General features: G+C 47.6%; 1 protein-coding gene across 14 annotated transcripts in view; it reads left to right on the forward strand.

Moving 5' to 3' along the window:
• EXOC6B (exocyst complex component 6B) overlaps nucleotides 1-19,663 on the forward strand; it is a 222,204-nt gene that overhangs the window by 17,471 nt on the left and 185,070 nt on the right. For 11 of the 14 annotated variants that reach the window (XM_032444054.2, XM_032444056.2, XM_085547574.1 and 8 more), the window contains 5 exons: nucleotides 5,501-5,666; nucleotides 10,153-10,200; nucleotides 11,423-11,513; nucleotides 11,656-11,701; nucleotides 14,922-15,126. In XM_032444054.2, the coding sequence (XP_032299945.2) occupies nucleotides 5,501-5,666; nucleotides 10,153-10,200; nucleotides 11,423-11,513; nucleotides 11,656-11,701; nucleotides 14,922-15,126 (556 nt within the window). Of the gene's footprint in view, nucleotides 1-5,500; nucleotides 5,667-10,152; nucleotides 10,201-11,422; nucleotides 11,514-11,655; nucleotides 11,702-14,921; nucleotides 15,127-19,663 lie in introns of those variants that run through there. The other 3 variants (XM_085547581.1, XM_085547582.1, XM_085547580.1) reach the window with 2 other exon arrangements.

A 19,663-nucleotide genomic window follows, 5' to 3' on the forward strand; every position in this document is an offset into this window, starting at 1 on the left:
ATGTGATGCCTTTGTGTAATTAAGGTCAAATAAGTGTATGAAATGCCAACAGTGAAGACATGCTTTCAGTCTCAAGCTTTCTGCTATTGAGACACCCATCAGCAGCACGATATGAAATTACTTTTCCAGTATTTGGGTGCCTTCTGATGTTTTGTTGGACTAATTTGTTCTAGCTGAGGTGTGAATATATGGCAGAACTGTCTGCCAAAATAAACAAAACCACATCTCATCGCTCCTTGGCGCTGCTCCTTCCGAGTGATTAAAGGCTGCAATATCAGCTCCTTCCTTCCCAGCTGGGGAAAGAACTGCAGGAAAGCAGAAATTCAGAGCGGTCCCAAAAATGGGACCCCCAAAAATGGGGTTAATCATAGGAAGTGGGTTGAGATAAGGAGGGATGCCAGCTCTGGTTGTGTTATCAGCCTGCTGCACCTGCTTAGATGGTGCCTCTTATTGACCTCACTGGGAGATGTTCTGATAGTGGAGGTAACATCCTGTCACACCTGTGTGGATCTTGGGCTAAAACTGGTCCTGATGCCTCTGAGTTCTGTCTCAAAGGGTATTTGGGTTTGGACATCTTCCTAATGTATTTGACAGAGATGTGGAAGCCTCAGAGGCATTGAGTTCCTCATGAGAGTGACTCCACTGCTTCCCTGGTTCCCTGATCTCAGTGTCCTGCCATACTATTTCCATCCCTTGAACTTCTGGTCTCATTTTTTGGTACATCTTGGACTTACATAGCTCTGGAATTGCACATTCCCTGCTCTGGAGCTGCTATTTCCTTCCCAGTTGGGGCTACCAAAGGAAGGTAGCCCACACTGCAGCACACCCAGATATGTTGGTTTGGTTGTGGGCACTCAATGTGCCAGCATTGGGGGCACACATCATTTGTGGCTCCGATTCCACATCCTCTGATCCTTGCAGGTTTGTGTCTGCCCCTCATTTTCACGCTTTTCCTACCAATAATGACATTCCCGCAACTAAGTGCGATTAGGGCGTATCGTTACATTTCTGCCTCCTTTTTAAAACCATCTTGTTTACAGGCGTCGTAAAGATGATTCATCTCTGCCTTAATGTTAACCAGCTTGGACGGGCTGAAATTTATCTCGCTCGGTTCTAGCTAACATTCCTATCCTACACATGGTGCGAATCAACTGTCCTTCCAACTTGAAAGAGCTTGGGAGAGCAAGGGCCTGCTGACGCATCGCTTTTGTTCTTGGGGGAATTGTTTCCATTGTGCTCACTTAAGAAAAGAGAGAAGTTGAAAGCTGTGCTCGTGGCCAGTTCTCTCCATAGTCGCCTCAGCTGGGGGCATTCATGTTTGCTGGGGCTGTTCTGGCTCGCCTGCCTGGGGTTGCTCCTTACATTTCCTGGCTCTTCTCAAGGCCGAATGCTAATTGCTTCAAGCTCTCCCACTTCATGCCTTTCATCGTCCGAAGTTTGTTCTGTAACAGGGACGTTATAACCAAGTTGTTCCATTATATTTTCAATTAGGGTAATTATTTGTCGTTTTCTTTGGGATCTTGTTGGCACAGAACAGCTGTGTTCTACCCCGGAGATGGCTGTGGCTTTACAGTGGCTCCATTTTTCCGATGTATAGTCTGAAAGTCTTTACTGTCGTAAGCGAACATATGAGGAGGCTTTAGAGCGTTATAAAACCGAAGACTTGATCTTGTACTAATGAAGGAAATGGGAATTTGTCCTTTTACCATCAGTGAAAGTAGAGTTGGGTGCTTTGAAGTCCTTGTAAAAGCTGGGAGAGATGGGGTGCCCAAAGCCCCATTCCTGCCCAACATCAGTTGGTTTCCAAACAACTCCAGCTCTTCTCTTCAGACCTATTAAACATAAATAACCTCCAGAAGCCACCTACTCCATCCAATCCCTGTCTGCGGAGGTATTTAGTCTCTCCAGGAGCAAATGTGTCTGATCTGCTCCCATGTGACATTTTTCTGACTTATTCTTAGAAATGATCAATTTAAACCAGTTCCACAATGTGCCCAGATGATCCGTTTTGGTATTACAACTATAAAACCTTGTGTCTAATGTTTAACCTAATTCTCCTGGGCAATTTAAGCCCATTACTGTTTTTCCTCTCTTTAACAGACGCAAATGTTTGCACAGGAATGTGAGTCTGGGCTTCCTTCAGTGGTCACACATCCCAAATGCTGCTGCTTGTTCATCCACATTTCCTGCCTGGTGGTGATGCTGTTGCTGTCTGCGTCTTCCAGATGAGTTTCCCAGAGTAGGCATCTATAGTTAGAAAAAGGATGAGCTTTCAATGACGGCACTGCAGGAGAGAGCTGCAGTCTGGGGTGAGGTTGAGATTTGTGGGTAGGGAGGGGTTTTGAGTTCCAGACCTCAGTATTGGATCACAGAGGCTTAAGGCAGAGTTAGTGACTCTTTTTTGAGGGGCTGATGAATGGTTGGAACTCAGCAAGGTTAATTAGGCTTTGGGTTCTGTGGCAAATGCATGCTCCAACCCCCCAGCCACATTCAAGACCACCAACCTCTCCATTTAATACCCAGGCTGCCCTGGTCCCCATCCAACCTGGCCTTAACACCTCCAGGGATGGATGGGGCATCCACAGGGTTGCTCTCAAGAACTGCTTCTTTCCCACCTGTATATGTGCCTGGGATTCCTCCAGGCCAAGTACAAAACCTTGCACTTTGCTGTGTTGAACTCATGTTCAGCTCGTGTGAGCTCTGTCCTTATAGCTGGTCAGACCTGTTGTCTTTGGGGAAGCCCTATGGACTTCTCCCACCCCTCCCTGCTTCCTCTTTAACAACTCTGAATGCGGTTCCATCAGCTGCATGGAGGCTGCATCCCACACGAGCCGGCTCCATCCTACCATGGCCTTTTAGCACCAACTCCTCCTGAGCTCTGCTCCCTCTGCCAGCTCCTCAGGGACTTCTGTGTCCCAGCAGGCTTTGACTCCCCTCTGTTTGGTGTCTTTCACAAACACAGCCTGCCTTACATTTTCCAATTTGCTAATGAAACCACTGAAGGAAAGCAGGCCCAGAAGAAATTTGTGTGGAATCGCTGTTGAAAAGCCCTTTCTGGTTGAGCCCAGTCACTGACAAGCAGCGGCATCGGTTGGGGATGCATTCGGATGCTTTGTGACTCGTGCACGTGTGTGGTTTACGATTGCTTTCTGTGCCACCATCCCCCCAAAGTGCTGGGATAGCTTGGCCCTGCCTGCAGCCATGCTGACATTGAGTGCCCATGGGCAGCTTCCCTTCTGCTAACCATGGTTGTCCTGCCATGTCATGGCTTTGGTGGTGCCCTTCATCCCCTGCATCCCTGCATGGTGATGGGATGCTGCTAACAGTGCAGGTATCAGCCCTGCAAACTTCCTTTGACCTCTTTTCCATGGGGTTGTTGCACCACTTTTTTTGTTTTGGCTTTGCTCAGTAGTTAATTTGTTTATTATAAAAGTTAGAGTAAGATTAAACAAACTGTTAATGCTTTTATGTAGCTTAATGAGAAGAAAATGTTTCTGAGGGATGAAAACCACTACACAAGTTTAAAGGGATGGAGGGGGGGGGGGGGGGCGAAAAAATTGAAGTCCACAACAGACTCAGGAATTTGTTCCACTTATTAATTGGAAACAAAAGCAAGTCCCTTCGGTTCCACTGTCCCCAGAATGTCCTCCTTGCATTGTTCCAAATCTCTTTCATTTTGCCTCCGGAGATTTCCCTCTTCTGTATTTGCAGCTGAATTTATTTAGGTTCCTTGGGAGTCGCTGTCCTTCAGCCACACGGCGGGCGGCTCTCGTTGGGAGTGAGGTTGGCAGGGTCAGCCTTTGAGCTTCTCATTCTCTGCCTGGAGCCCCTCTGGTTCTTGGCTGAGCCGGAGAGACGCAGGGAGGACCTCCAGAGTTAGTTCCTAAAGATTTCCTGCTGTTAATGAATGTATATGCAGTAAGTTGAAGCTCCCAGAGTGTTCTTTCAGTACGTTTGGGGTATCTGGTGTTGCCACCTTATCACAGGGCACCAACCTGGCTGAGGATGGAGCCTCTTTGAGTCCATCCAGCCCTGCAGCACCTCAGGGTCCCACATTGGGCTCTTCTCACTGTGTCCTTCTATGTCACACCGACAGTCTTGTAAATAGACAAGCAGTCTTAGTGCTGAATGCTGGGAGCGCTGATTGCAGTGGCTGAAGGTGCACAGAAGTGGGTCAGGGGGGACCTCTCATGCTCCAGTTTGTGCCCATTGCCTCCCCAAACCCAACCTACCCCACCATACCCACCGAGCACATTGCCTCATCCCCATGGTTCTGGAACACCCCCATGGATGCTGACCCTACAAATCCCTGGGAACCATGTGCCCAACCGCTGTTCCTACAATGACATTCTCCCTAATACCCATTCCTATTTTCAGATGAACATTGCAGTAACATAAGGCCATGCAGGGACCTCTGCTCTCATGGAGGCGTTTGACCATGATGGATATCCTGGAAAGATTTTTCCAGTTGACCTTTTGGTGAAACCAAAGTGGAGTTTTAACGCGTATGAAATTGCGAAACGATACGATACGATCCAAGAGCTTTTTTCCAAGTCGTCTTCAATGGTTTTGCTTAGCCAACATAGTTCAGAAATGCAAACCAGAGGGATGTGTCAGCGAGCGCGGCCTTCACTCGCAGGTCAAGGCTGCCATGAGGGTGGTGGGACAGACCTTGTCATAGAATCATAGAACATAGAATGGCCTGGGTTGAAAAGGACCACAAGGATCATCTGTTTTCAACCCTCTGCTATGTGCAGGGTCACCAACCAGCAGCCCAGGCTGCCCAGAGCCACATCCAGCCTGGCCTTGAATGCCTGCAGGGATGGGGCATCCACAGCCTCCTTGGGCAACCTGTTACAGTGCATCACCACCCTCTGGGTGAAACTGCATGCGTTCAATGTGTTGAAACTTGTGTGTGGGTCGCCTTCTTGTGTCTTCTGAACTGCTGGGTCCATCACTATGAGAAAGACATTGAGGCTCTGGAGTGTGTGCAGAGAAGGGCAATGGAGCTATGGGGGGTCTGGAACGTAGCTCTTATGGGGGGCAGCTGAGAGAATGTGCTGGCCCTAACTAGACCCCTAACAGGTCTAGTTTGCCTGTTGTACGAGTTATCATCTCCACGTTACGTTGTGGCTGTGCATTGTGAGCACCCTGAGCTCTGCTGCTGTGGGGCAGCACTAGATGGCACTCTGTCTCAAGCTTTCACCTTTCTTTAGCAGAGCTCTGCTAAGCTCCATGGAATAGCAGAGTACCGTGGTGGCACATGTGTAGTTTTAGGAAGCTGTGTCTCTTTTTGCCTTCATTCCAAAGCAGAATTGTGCTGTTAAAGCTTAGAGATGGGAAGGGGAATGGGATTTGGTAGCTGTAGAGCTGATACTTTTCCTTTGTAGCTTCCGTCTCACCTTTAATAATTTTAATAATTGGATTCTGGCTATTTCTTGTCAGTAATAATGGTAGCAGGTGTTGGAATCCTGCCTCACGATGGCATCTTCTTTTGTAGGTCTGTTTATGATGGAGAGGAACACGGTCGTTTCATGGAGAAATTGGAAGCACGAATCAGAAACCACGATCGGGAGATTGAGAAAATGTGCAACTTCCATTACCAGGGCTTTGTGGACTCCATCACAGAACTGCTGAAAGTTAGGGGAGAAGCCCAAAAGCTGAAGGTAAGAGAAAGCTGCTGGATGTGGCCCTGTCTGAGCAGGGGACTTGGACAAAGCAACCTTTAGAGGTTGCTGCCAACCTTGAGTGCCCTGTGATTGACCAACCAACCAGACATCTCCTTTTGTCCAGAGCATCTCCCCCTCTACCTGGGAAAAACCAAACAGACCTCAACAATAGTCTTTCATTCTTTCTCCCTGTAGTGGTCAGTTAGTCATTTGAAGCTCGACAGTTATTTTGGCAAACTGGAATGCTGTGGTACATCAGAAGTGTGAAGAAGATTAAAGCTAGGCCTGTTCTGTGTTAGTAAATGTGCTTTTCTTGGGATACCTTCAGCCAACTTCTTACACACAAATAAGCTCTGCAGTCAGCAGCATGTCTGCTGTAGCACCGTCCACTTTAGTGCCTTGTCTGACATCAAATTCTCATCGTAGAGGGTGTTGTGTTTGAGCCAGACCTACAAAATTGGTGCAGGTTGCCCAGAGAGGTGGTGGTATCCCATCGCTGGAGACATCAGGTCAGGCTGGAGGGGCTCTGAGCACTGCTGGAGTTTGGGTGTCCCTGTTCATTGCAGTGGGAGCAGAGGGCCTGTAGAGGTCCCTCCCATCTCAAAGCATTCTCTGGTTATGTGAAAACAACCTGGTGCAGAGCTGACCTCAGTCTTGTAGTTGGCAGGTGAGATGTTAATATTCAGAGCAGAACCAATGTTCTGAATGTTCAATTAAGGTGCTCAGAGCAAGCAGGAAGAGCAGTGAGAAATAAGGGTGCTTGGAAGTAAGTACAGAAATACTATTGGCACAAACCCATAGCTTGATTCTTTTTCTCCAGCATCTCCAGGTGTGGTTGGTTTAACTAGAAAGTAAAGTGGGTAGAGCAAGGAATGGGGAAGGTAAAATGTTTAGGGCCAGTAATGGGGTTTGCAAGTATTGTGGCCTTTTAAGCTGTGCAGAAAGATAAAAGAAAAGGAGATTTTCACTTGTTTATTGGAAGAAACATGTTCAGCAGTGTATGGAAAAAAAGTGTATGTAGGATTGGAGTGTAGGTAAGTGGTGGGAAGGAAACTAGGCAGGTTTCTGGGGACAGAAAGGATCTAGAGCTTGGTGGTGGAACTATATGCAGTGGCCAATGCTTGTGATTGAAGCATGGCTTCTGTGCCTTGGAATGGGAGTATTACACAGCCTGGGGCACATAAGACATATATAACATTGGAGTCACTTGGTGAGTGTCAGAGATTGGAGAGCTTTCCTCATTTTCCTCTAGAAGTTGGTGCAAAGTTGGGTGGAGTCTTGAGGAGAACCTCAAGTTCAAGTGTGTGGGGCTGCTCGGTGGGAAGAGGGGAAGATAAAGCCATAAATAGGAGAATAAAAGTCTCAGAAAAGCAAATGTTCTGGAAAAGATGAAATCCCAACTTTTCTAACTTCACTGGTTGTTTTTTTTTCCCCCCCCACACACATTTGTTCATTCATTTAAAGCTACGTTGGGCACTTCCATGCAGACTTGGAGATGTACACACAGCCCTGATGCCACAAAGCAACGTGTGCTTTCAGGATCACCTTAGTGGGGACATTTCTTTGCATCAGAGGCGCTCACATTAGGACAAGGCCATAGGAAATACCATGAAGGAAGACTTATTATTTTTATAATTATTATTTTATTTTTTAAAAACGGCCATTGTTTATAGCCAAGAATTCCACATTGTTTGTTTGCAAGGGCTTGTTGCTGTTTCCCATTCTGCAACCAGCTGCTTTGTTGGTGGCACGCTGTGAAGTCCATCTCTACCCTCAGGATCTCTCTTGATTTCCATCACTATGTGATCTATTAAACGGCACATGGGAAAAATATACACAGAAGCCTATTGGAGAAATACTGAGCCCTCTTTGTACGGGTCTCCCCAGAGAATCATCTGTGAGTCCAGTGGTGAGAGTGAGTTTTGTTCCAGCTATTCAGGCTGCATTTGATCTCAGTCCTTTTCTCAGCAGTGCTGGTCTTTGAATGGACATCCAACTGGCTATAAAATAAATGCTCACCATATTGCACCTCTACTGTGCATCCAAAATAGGAGCCAATACTGCCCTGTTCCTGCTCCCAGTTCATGCTCCCACTGGCTATTGGACGCCGTGTACCAGCCCAGCTCCTGCATCTCATAGAGGTTCCTGGAAGTTCAAAGATTATAAGCTAGGATGGTTCAGCTTGTAGACATGACTGGAGAACCATTCTCAGAGGGAAAGGGCTGCTGGCAACCTCAGCAATCCCCCTCATCTTAACCAGGTTATGCTTCAGCCATGTCACTCCTAATGGATTTCTGCCTAACCCTCAACCTCCCTCCAGGTATTTCTACCCTTCCTTCTTTAGGAAACTCCAATCAGACAGTTAAACCCCCCCTTTTTTTTATGTTAGATATACTGCTTTTTCACCTGTCAACCCCAAAACAGGGATCATTCCTCCTTCTTTCTGCACCAGCCTTCTTCTGCCATTTGGAGGCTGTAGGAAAGTTTGCTGCTCTTGGTGTAAGAACTTTAGTTTTCAAGCTGGGTCTGTCACAGTGAAGTGATGCAGAAGGGTTATTTCAGGTGCTTCGTAGGGCTCACACATACCAACTTGATGCTACATCGGGTAACAGCATAGCATGGGCTGGTGTTCACTTGGGCTCACTGCATTCACTGGGTCCATCCTTGGAGCTGCTGTCCTGGTGTGTGCTGTTAAAAGTACAGTGGCCTCGCAGTGGATTCCTATAGGGGCTGGATGAAGAGGTGGTGGTGGATAATGAACCCGGTCCTTGGGTGCATCTCTAGATTGGGAAGCTGGTTGCCAACTGGAAGGACCTCTTGACAGCCATCCCCTCCCCTCGTCAGAAAGGGATGTGAACAATCCACATAGGTGGGTGCTGACACGAGATGGAATCAGCACAGCCCTGCAGGGTCACACCGGTGCCCTTGGCATCCATTCCCAGGATTCCTCTCCAGTGGCCTTTGCTCTTCTCTCTCATCACTCTGACACTCTCTAAATGATAGCAGAGCGATGCTTAAAACCTGCAAACAAAAGCCCTGCTCGGTACCACATGTTCCCCATAGAGATGAATGAACTAACAACTTGAGCATCCCGTGAGCCCCCTCGTGTGATCCGCTCGTCTCGTTCTTCACATGTGCCCACCTGTTGTCTGTCCCCCCCTCCCACCTTGCTGTCCATCTGTCTTACATTATCAAATCCCTCCGTCTGAACGGCTTCAGTGTTGTCTACCGAGAGGCTCTATAAATAATCACCCATCTCTTTTCATTGTGTGTGGATGTAGATCCTGAGAACAAAACAAAACACAGCCCCCTGCCTCCCAAAGCTCGCTGTGCCAGGGGGGAATGTATCTTTGCTTTAGCCAGGATCGATATGTAATTTTAATAGAAGACTCGTACAGCCTTGGCATTATTTTAGGAGCAGTTTTAAATTACCCGACATGGATTCCTTTTTCCTGGTGGGATTTGCAGGATATAAGAAAATAAAATAATCTTTTGGAAGAGATGCCATGCTCCTGCTTGTAAAATCTCAATACATCATAAAGGAAATGAGCAGTTTTTGCACAGGGCAAGCAGCCAGGAGAGCTGAAGCTACTGCAGGAGGGGGAGCGATCTGATGCAGATGCTGTGCTGGAGTTTTGTGCATGGATGTCATGAAATGTCTGCTCTTCTTGCGTCATGGCAAGCTACTAATGGCCAGCAGTAGGCACACAGGGAGGGCTGGAAGGCGTGCATCATCCACATTCTGCTGGGTTATCAACTCTTTGAAAGGATGGATAACAGCAGGACAAGGGGAGATGGTTTTGAAGTTGGAGGAGGGAAGGTTTAGGTTGGATGTGAGGGGGAAGTTCTTTACTATGAGAGTGGTGAGGAGCTGGAACAGCTGCCCAGAGAGGCTGTGGATGCCCCGTCCATCCCTGGAGGTGTTGAAAGCCAGGTTGGATGGGGCCCTGGGCAGCCTGGGCTGGTATTAAATGTGATTCTGTGATTCTTTGTACTCTTAGAGGTCTTCATTTGACTTGTGGGATGTTGTGATCTTGAATATACGTGTATATAAAAACCAAGTGCCCTATTGCAATTCACATTGTCGTCCGAGCTCTGTTTCTGGTTTTTGTGTATGGAATGTACAGAACTCCAAACACACACAAACTGGTTCATAAAATGGGATGATGCCAGTGGAAGCCTAACAGCAGGCAAGGTAGGACTTGGCACAACAAGAAAGCCCTGAGAGATCCTACAAGGACAAGCCTGGAAGTGGCTGTTTGCAATATAAAGCTATAAGAAGAGGAGTCTATGGGAAGAAAACAAAGTAGTTTTGTGGCATGTTAATTTTGCACTGTGAGGCACCTGAGCCTGTTCCATGCCGTGCAAGAGAACGTCATGTGAAAGGCATCGTGCTGATGCGTGTGAGCAGTTTCTGCTTATTAAGAGCTTTGTCCTGTTTTACATGTACATGTGCTTTCTCTCTTCCTCACTTTCCCCACAGAACCAAGTGACGGACACCAACCGGAAGCTACAGAGTGAAGGAAAAGAGGTGCGTGGTGCATTCACTCGGTGTCTTTTTAGCTTTTCCATAACGTGGCAGTGCTTGATGGGGACAAATGACTGAGCATTGGTAATTGCTAAGCATGGCTTGGGTGCCCCAGCACAAGAAATATGTGAAACTCTTGAAGCAGGTCCAGAGGAGGGCTACAAAGATGATCAAAGGGCTGGAGAGTCTCTCCTATGAGGAAAGGTTGATGGAAATGGGATTGTTTAGCTTGCAGAAGAGAAGGCTCTGGGGTGACCTCATTGTGGCCTTACAGTACTTGAAGGGAGCAAATAAACAGGAGGATGAATGGCTGTTTATGAGGGTGGACAGTGACAGGACAAGGGGGGTTGGTTTTAAACTGAGGCAGGGGAGGTTTAGGTTGGATCTTAGGAGGAAGTTTTTCACCCAGAGGGTGGTGACACACTGGAACAGGTTGCCCAAGGAGGCTGTGGATGCCCCATCCCTGCAGGCATTCAAGGCCAGGCTGGATGTGGCTCTGGGCAGCCTGGGCTGCTGGTTGGTGACCCTGCACATAGCAGGGGGTTGGAACCAGATGATCCTTGCAGTCCCATACCCATTACCTTGAATGGAGGATTCTCCTTTACGCTCCAGAAGTAGCCTGGCCCAGGGTTTCACAAGGCTTTCACAGACTCCTCCTGGCTCAGAGGTTGGGATCGGATGGCCTCAAAGGGTCCCTCTAACCTCATTTGTTTGGGGATTTCATACACAGTGTGGGCCATACAGAGCTATGGCCTTCCCATTGGAATGAACCAAACCAAAGAGTTCTCTTTGGTGTGCAACGACAGTCCTTGTTTTTACCCATATCCACATACATGCACAGGTTTTTCTGTCGGAGCATTCAAAAACCATGGTTGGGTTGGGATGTTGAGAATCCCCCGGGGCCACTTCCTGCCTTTTAGAAGAACTAGAAAAAGGCAAGCTTGAAAAAGGATGAGATGAATAAAACGGGAAGGGGAAATCATTTGGGGAATTCACAGGACGTGCTGCGAGGCTGCTATTTGGATGGCTTTGGTTTTGCTGCTTGCTTGCTTTGAAATGAGCCAAGGGAATGCTGCTGCTGCGTGATGAAGGACGCAGGGCTCGGGAGCTCCCCGCTCCTCAGGGCAGGCTCTGTTCTCCTGCTGCTGTTTGGATGTTCATTTATATCCTCTCTCCGTCTGCTTGCTGTTCTCATTAAGACCTTTTTTCCCCCCTTTTTCTGAAGCTGATAATAGCAATGGAAGAGCTGAAGCAATGCCGATTGCAACAGAGGAACATTTCAGCCACGGTTGATAAACTGACGCTGTGTCTTCCCGGTGAGGAGCCCAGAATTGCTCTTTATTTGTTCAGCTGTTGATTTGAATGCGCGTCTCTTTGCTCTGTGTTTCTGTCTCAATACTTCTGTGTTTCTTTTTTTTTTTTTTTTTTTTTTTTTTTTTGTTTTGTTTCTCTTTCCAGTTCTGGAGATGTACAGCAAACTGCGAGAGCAAATGAAATCGAAAAGGTAAATTTTGCATAGCAAAAGTTGTTCTAGAAGGGGCTGAACAGCACCCATTTGGTGCTTGCTTGAATTCAACCAAGAGCTTCTCAATACTCAGCAATCCCATGTCAGCGTTGCCACGTTAACAGATCTGATTTCTGCTGGTGTCTTTGTGGCTCAGCCTCCCGTGGTGCAGACCAGACCTCGTTTTGTTCTGTCTTTAGGCTTTCTGATGAAGATGGATGTTTGCTGTGCCTTTGCTTTTTGCCCATGGAAGCTTGCCTATGGGATGAGCATCCTAAATCAGTGCATGGCTCCATACTTCTACTTCTTAACCAAGTGGTGTGCTTGAATATCCAAAGGGTTCTTAACCAAGGGGGTGCCAGAATATAGAGCTGATCTAATCTGGGAGAACCCACTGGATGTGAACAGGAGCCAGAGAGCTGAGAAACGCCGAGTAGGGCAATAGGAGAAGGTGGTGAGAAGGCATCCAGCTTACTTTGTTCTAGAAGTCATTGCTCAGAAGAGTGAGCTGGACTGAAAGGACTCAGTGGCTCAGAAATCACAAACTATAAATCTAGAGTTTTTCTCACCCCACATCTGTTGTGATGCTGGGGAATTACAGCCCAGTCATGGCTGGGCTTCTGGGGGCTGGTTTGTTTGAGCAACACGGGAGTTTGGAAGCCCTGGGGGGTGGCAAACTGGGCATAGAGCAGCTGCTGGGGTGAGGGCAGTGGAAAATGTGCTGGGCTCCAGCTGAATGGCACGTGGGGAGGGCGGCCGTGTCCGCTGCCTGCTCCGTGCCTGCCATCCATCATGCACACAATGCAGGAGGAGCCAGATGTTTCCAACAAGGCGATAACTAATTGGATGGGCGGAATGCTACACTTCCCCTCCTGCCTGCACTCATCTCTGTGGTCCTCGGTCCCCAGGAGCATTGGGGGATATGGATAAGCACCACTCCTGGAAGCAGGGCTGGCTGGAGAGGTGCTGGGGAGCCTGTCAGCTGTGCACGAAGCTCGCTCTCATTCTCTGGATGGCTCAATGCAGGGCAGGCTGCACTTTGTCCAACTGTTTTCATTCTGTTCATGGGAACAGCGAGGGGTTTATCTGCTGACAGATGTGGGGTGGGGAGCTGGAGCAGATCACAGCACTGTGAACTTTTGAAGGGAATCCATATGCTGCTCGGTTCCCTCATTCTGGGTAGTGTTTCCAGGGTCTGGTTCTAAGAATTGCATCTTTATTTTTTTTCTTCCCCTTATTGGACTGGTTCATTTTGAAACAAATAGAAGCTGAAAGCCACATTTAAGGAATATCTGAACCCTTGGCTTTTTGCTTTTTTTCTCCCTCCTTTTTTGTCTGGATTTGATGGCTTCATTCACCAAACACAGCACAACATATTAAATATTTCTGTGTCTGCACCCGGTCTCACTTATATATCATTTCATCATAGCCAGTGAGGGGTTTGGTTACTGTGTGAACCTCAGGTTTGGGCTGCGGAGCAGAAAGGTTGGCATTCAGGCTGAACGAACTCAACTCTTCCAAAGGAGACATGATGTGTTATGTGCTGTTTGCTGTCTGACTGTTATAAAGTGAGTGATTTCCAACTAGAAGGGGGGGAGATTTAGACTGGGTATAAGGAAAAGGTTCATTATGATAAGGGTGGGCACAGGTTGCCCGGAGAGGTTGCCCCATCCTTGGAGGAGTTCAGGTCAGGCTGGTTGGGGCTCTGAGCACTATTGGAGCTGTGGGTGTTCCCATTCATTGCAGGCAGTGGGACTAATGGCCTGTAGAGATCTGGGTGTGCTCTGCACGTCTCAATGCTGAACTTTGCTTTGCCCCCACGTGCTCCAGGCTCTGGTTTTGGCAGGCAGTCGGGGACCCCATCAATGCACACCCGCTGTTCCCGCAGGCCATGTTGGAGCTGCTTTTTGGTTCAACAAACAATGCCTTAAAATACAACAAACCCCCAATGCGTGTTTATTCCTCTGGTTTAATTTCTGGCTTTTTGTGTGTTCTGAAGTTTCCCTCCAGAGAGGATTGCATTTTATTGCAAATAATATTTCATATCTCACCCGAATGTAAACGCTGCCCGGGTTGCTGGGTTAATCCCTTTGACTTCTGGTTTTTGGGCAATTTTGGGGTTAAAATAACTTCCCTTTGGAACTGCCTGGGGTTTAGGCAAGAGCCAGTCTGAGTGGGAATTTGAGTGTCAGGTTATTGCCGTGGCATTTAATGCATTTCTTAGGGCCTTTGGGATGTAAATGGAAGTGCTTGTGACTGGGATTAACCATGGGCAGTCAGCAGTAGTTGCCTTCATTCACCTGAGAGGGGTCTGTCACCTGGCATTGGTCTTAAATATATTTTATATGCACTGCTAATGCTTCCAAAGCACTTGGCTGCCAGTCAGGATGGCAACTTCAACTTACAGTTTTAAGGTATTTATCTCTTATGGTGGGGAAATAAGTTACTGTCAGCAAAGCAGAGATCGCGGACAGCAGTGGTCCAACAGGAGCTGGAGAAGGAGGGACCTTGCAGGAGAAGCATCCTTTGGGCCCTTTATATGGGGTCACGCTGAGGTTGTCTTTATCTAAATCAAAACGTACCCTTGGTGGAAAGCGTTTTTTAACAGCGCTCAGCAGCACTTGAACAGCTGGAAGGAAGGTGGGGTCTGGCTGCTTCTATGCACAGGAAAGAAACCTGAGAGCTCTCACATCCAAGACACTTAGAACAGAATAACAAAGTCTCCGTGCTAGGAGCACATACTGCATACCAATTTGTCAGCCTAAGGTACATTGTGGTGTATTCCCCTCTCCACCTTTCTGTCTCATGGCTCTTTGCTGCTAGAGGTTGCAGAATGCAGTGGTGTGTGCCCCATATCCCATACAACAACCCCATGGCCTGGGGGTGCTCTGGAGACCCCTCCTTTTGGGGGGCTTGTGAGGACAGTGGAGCCTGGTGCAGGTGGGTGAGAGCTGCTCATGAGCTCAGTTGGTGCAATACCTCATTACCCAGCTGGTCCTCATCCGTGCATCACAGCTCTGAGCTGTGACTCTCACAGTGTGCCTCCGCTTCTCTGTTTCAAAAGGAAAAGGGTGTTTTCAGGGTTACCTGAATGCAAAGATGTGCATTCATTTCAACAGAGCTGAAATTGTTAGATCTACTGAAAATGGACACAGTTTTAAGAGGAAGTGGGATAGAAATAGCTCTACTTTTCCTGCATCTGCTTTCTTGCTGTCCCCAGGCACTACCCGGCATTGAAGACCCTGGAGCACCTGGAGCACACCTACCTGCCCCAAGTGAGCCACTACCGCTTCTGCAAGGTGATGGTGGACAACATCCCAAAGCTACGTGAGGAGATAAAGGAGGTGTCCATGTCAGACCTCAAGGACTTCCTGGAGAGCATCCGGAAGCATTCAGACAAGATTGGGGAGACGGCGATGAAGCAGGTAAGGGCTTGTTCTATTTGGGGTAGGAGGATTGTGCTTCGTAGCCACGTTAAGCTGAGTTCTGTCTTTTCAACACGAAGGCATTAAAGGCTTCACAATAATTCTCTTCCAGAAGGTGAAACAAGTGTTCTGTGGTTGGTAGTAGAGTAGTTTGTGCTTAGGGATGTTTGCATTGCTGTGCCTGGTGGGAGCTGGAACATTGAGACACCTGATTTGACAGGTTTGGAGTAACAGAAGTGCATCTCCTGACTGCGCCTTGATTTTCGCCTTTTGTGTCTTAAGCTGATGTTCAGATATTGGCAGACTTTCCTTGTGACTTGTATTTGCCTCTTGACAGAAACTTCTCCAAAGACAAAAAAAAATATGGTGGTGTTACATTCATGGCTGGAAATACAGGCAGGTTCAGTTCACTTATAAACACTGTTCTTTCTGTAAAATTGACTAGATGTTGCCTTGTTGTCTTCTCAGTCTCTTTCTGTGTTGGGATAACCAACTATTAACACCACATAGAAGAGCTGTGGAGGACACAGACTCACAGAAGGGCTTGGGCTGGAAGTTGTACACTATTCTACTCCTTACAGTTCAACATTTGTGTTAGCAGTTATGTTAAATGAAACTGGGTTCTCTGAACCTGCAGAACCCCCCCCAGTGTGGGCTTAATGTCCTGCTGCAGTGCCAGACATACATGGTGGGAGCCCCCATGGTCATCACGCTGCATTTACCTGGTACAGTGGTTTCTGGACAAAAAAAGATGTTTGCAAAACAATAACCCAACAAACAACCAGCCAAACAACTTGTGCATTGTGACATCCAGACTTTGAAGCAAATTATCCTTTGGTTTCTGTGGCTCTGGATGAGAAGGAGTAAGTTTAATTTGCTTTTTTGGTGCCCAATTAGTGCAGCAAATGTGCTGCTCTAAGTAAATAAATAGTTCTTTATGTCCCATTAAGGATATTTACCAACTATAGAGGCATAAGGGAATGCAGATGTGTCCTCTTCCCTTGGTTCCCAGCCTTGCTGTTGTGGTGCTGGATGAGACTGGTGCTCAAACCTCATGGCACCGTGGCTGTGTTTGGGTAGAGAGATTCCAGATCCTTTGGCATAGGCAGATCCATGTTGAGAATTTCCCAGTTTTTTTGAGGAGAAACAGAAGGAGGTTGGAAATAAGAAGCCCCCAGGGTGTGTTTTCTTTCCTCCCATTGCAGCTAACTGCCTTCCTTTTCCTCTCTGATTTTTGGATGTTAGGCCACTTCTCTACACTTAGTCTTTTGTCTTTCGTTGCTTATCTCCACTCCTGATGTTTTTAGCTTTCCTTAAGTTCATTATTCTTCAGCTCAAGATAGTTCTTGACTAGGGCTGTGGTCCTGCACCTGGGGAGGGCTGACCACACACATCAGCACAGGTTGGGGGCTGAGCTGCTGGAAAGGAGCTCTGTGGAGAAGGAGCTGGGGGTCCTGGTGGACCAGCAGTTGATAAACAGTTGACCACAGGGTGACCGTGGTCAAACCGTGACCGAAAAAGCTTCTTGACTTGGAGGTTGGGAGAGCTCTGGCACAGCTGCCTGGAAGGGTGATGGAATCTTCTTCTCTGGAGATACCCAGACCTACCTGGTCTGTTTCCTGTGCTATAAGTAATTTGGGTGGGTGTTGGACTGTGGGGTCTCCAGAGGTCCCTTCCAACTGCTATGGCTCTGTACTTCAGTTGCATTTGTAGAGCTGGAAATGACGCTGGTGTTCCAGCTACGTGCTGGGCTTATTCCTGCAAAGAGCATCGTGCTCTGCCTGGAGGATGAGGAGCTCTGAGGAGCTGGAGCTTCGTGAGTCTCTCATTGCATGGGGTCACTTCATGACGTTCTGCTGAAAGCAAAGGGCAAAGCTTCCCCAGCCAGAGTAACTGCCATTGCTCCTGCACTGCTGGCCATGATTGATGGTGGAACACAGCTGGCAGGAGGCCTGGAGAGCCGGGGAACAGCAATTGGCAGCTGAATGCATTCGGTTCAAATTAGCATCATTGAAATTCTTTTCAAATTGTTTGATTTCACCGGCGGGAATGGAATCGAGGTTGATACAGTGGGGAAAGGGAATGGTGTTTTTGTAACCTTACGGATCTGAAGCCGACGATGACAAAGAGCTGAAAATTTCATTTGGTGATCATCAGAATGAATGTGTCGTGGAGCGCTCGGAGTCGGAAGCGAGGACAGGGATTGCTGGCCAGACCTGCTCCTGGATGGGAAAACCAATGGGGTGTAGGCAAGTAGGACATGCTGGGGTCAGCAATGTGCAGGAGCAACGCGTGAGAAACCTTATATCCTCTGTGGGCAGCTCATGGATTCTCAGTGACTCCTTTCCTCGTATTTTTTTCAGTCTGAGTTTAATTACCTGTGGTTCTAGGGGGGGGGGGATCTGCTGCATTCCAAATCTTGGGCTTAATTCCACTGTACTCGAGCAGTTCAGCACATTTGAACTTGTTTTGGACTTTGTCTCTATGAACCTGCTTTGGTTTCATTGGTTTTTGAGATCTAAGCCCTGGCCTGGCTGGAACAAATTACAACTTAGGAACACTTGCTGATGTTCAGTACGTGGTTTTATCATCTGGCTTAATGCCTGATGATGTGCTACCAAGGGACGTGGTTTAGCAGGGATGTATTGGTGGTAGGTGGGTGGTTGGGCTGGATTGTCTTGGAGGTCTTTTCCAAGCTTGGTGATTCAATGAAATATTCAAGGCAATTCTGATGGTGCTACATGTAAAGTACTGAGGGTGAGCAGTGAATGCTGCTATGGAGGCCTAGAGCAACCAGTGCAAAAGCCATTATTAGATGGAGTACTTCAGGACAGCCAAAATGTCCCACGTGCCATTGGGATGGATGGAAGCAAGCCAATGTTTTATAGCCTCAGTAGGATGCGCCATCAAAGCTGATGTTTAATAGGTGGTGGTGTAGGGTAAGCTTCAACAGATGGGTGAGATTCAATGCTTTCTGAAGCTCTTTTAGCTTCAGTTTAGGCCTCATGAGCTGACTGGGTCCCTGTGTTGCAGGGGACAGAAGGGCTTTTTGTTGCTTCCCCCCTCCCTGTAGTTTGTGTTGTGTTCTTAATTATCCCCATCTCTGAAATTTGGTGACTTTGTGTCATCTTCTACAGCTCGTGTGGAAATTGTTTTTTGCTTTGTGTGGGTGTTTCAGGGTCAATTAAATCTCACTGTGTTCCTGTGGGTGCGCTGTGCAGGGAGCAACCTTCAGTGTGCTCCAAAGGTCCCATGTGTGCCTGGTTCCAAACCCAGCACCGGCTGCTGCATGGGACGGATCCCCCCAAGGTCACTGTAGTATGCAGAAGATCCCTGCATTCATTCATTCATCATCATAGTGGCTCCCAAGGCACCCCTAGGTCTGAGCTTCCACCTCCATTTCTTCTTCCAAAAAGTGAAATAATGTATTTTAATAAAAGCAAGGAGAATTTGTCGTCTTGAATGCAGGAAGGGCAGCCTTTAGCAAGGGTCAGGCCAGTGGCTGGGTGTAGGGTGACTATTTACACAAGAGCACTTGGGATGAGCAGATAGTGCATCCCTTCTGGGCAGGTTTGTAAGGCAGAAACTTATTTTCTAGTGAAATTCTGTAATGAGACTTTCTTAATCTTTGATGCTATTGCTTGTCTAGTTGGAATATTAAAGTATTATGAAAGGAAATATGTCTTCCAGGGCTGTTTAGATTGGAAGTCTGATGATCTCAGCTCGCAGGTTACAGGGAAGAGGTTCATAAAACAGCCGGTGTGGATGAAGTGGCTGAAGCAGAAGGGAAATGGGTGCTGTGCTGTGTTGGAGAAGTGATGTACGTGCTGAAAATGATCTGTGGACGTGGCTACATCATCAAACCATAAGTTTAACTACAGGGCAACCATACACTGGACTGGTGTTTTGTGGGGTTGCCTGTTAGACTCATTAAATGCTTGAAATCCAAGTGTTTCTCGAGAGCAAAATAATGGTGTTAAAGTCTTCTGATGCTTTGACCATTTGCCTGTGCATCTGGATAGCACTCTTAGATATGTGGATAGTCTGGTGTGGAGCTTAAGGAAACCAAGTGAGAGGGCAATGCCATGCTGACGCATAAGCATCTCTTGTTTTGAGCTCATTAGTAGCTGTCAAGATGCTGCTGCCTTCTCCAGCTTTCTTGTTGATATCTCTGGGCTTATTGTGTCTCTGTGGCTTACTTTTAGATGTCTCTGGGCTCTGTGGAGGTGGTACAGTGCTTTGCTTGAGCTAACACATCATATCAGGACCAGATTTCCAATGCTGCTTGGCACTGGAGAGCCCTTCCAGTCCTAGAAGCATTAAGGTTGGAAAATAGATCTAAAATCCCCAACCCATCCCACCATGCCCACTGCTTGTATCCCCAAGGGCCACATCTCCATGGTTCTTGGACACCTCCATGGGCAACGACTCTGTGGGCAGCTGTGCCAAAGCATCACCCCTCTTGTAGGAGAATCCCACTGTCCAACCTGCCCTTCCTCTGGCATTCGGGTTGCCAATAATAAGATGAAAACTTGTT

Source organism: Coturnix japonica, chromosome 4 (genome assembly GCF_054131305.1).
Source record: "Coturnix japonica strain WE chromosome 4, WE-NBRP24, whole genome shotgun sequence".
In the NCBI taxonomy this organism is placed as follows: domain Eukaryota; kingdom Metazoa; phylum Chordata; class Aves; order Galliformes; family Phasianidae; genus Coturnix; species Coturnix japonica.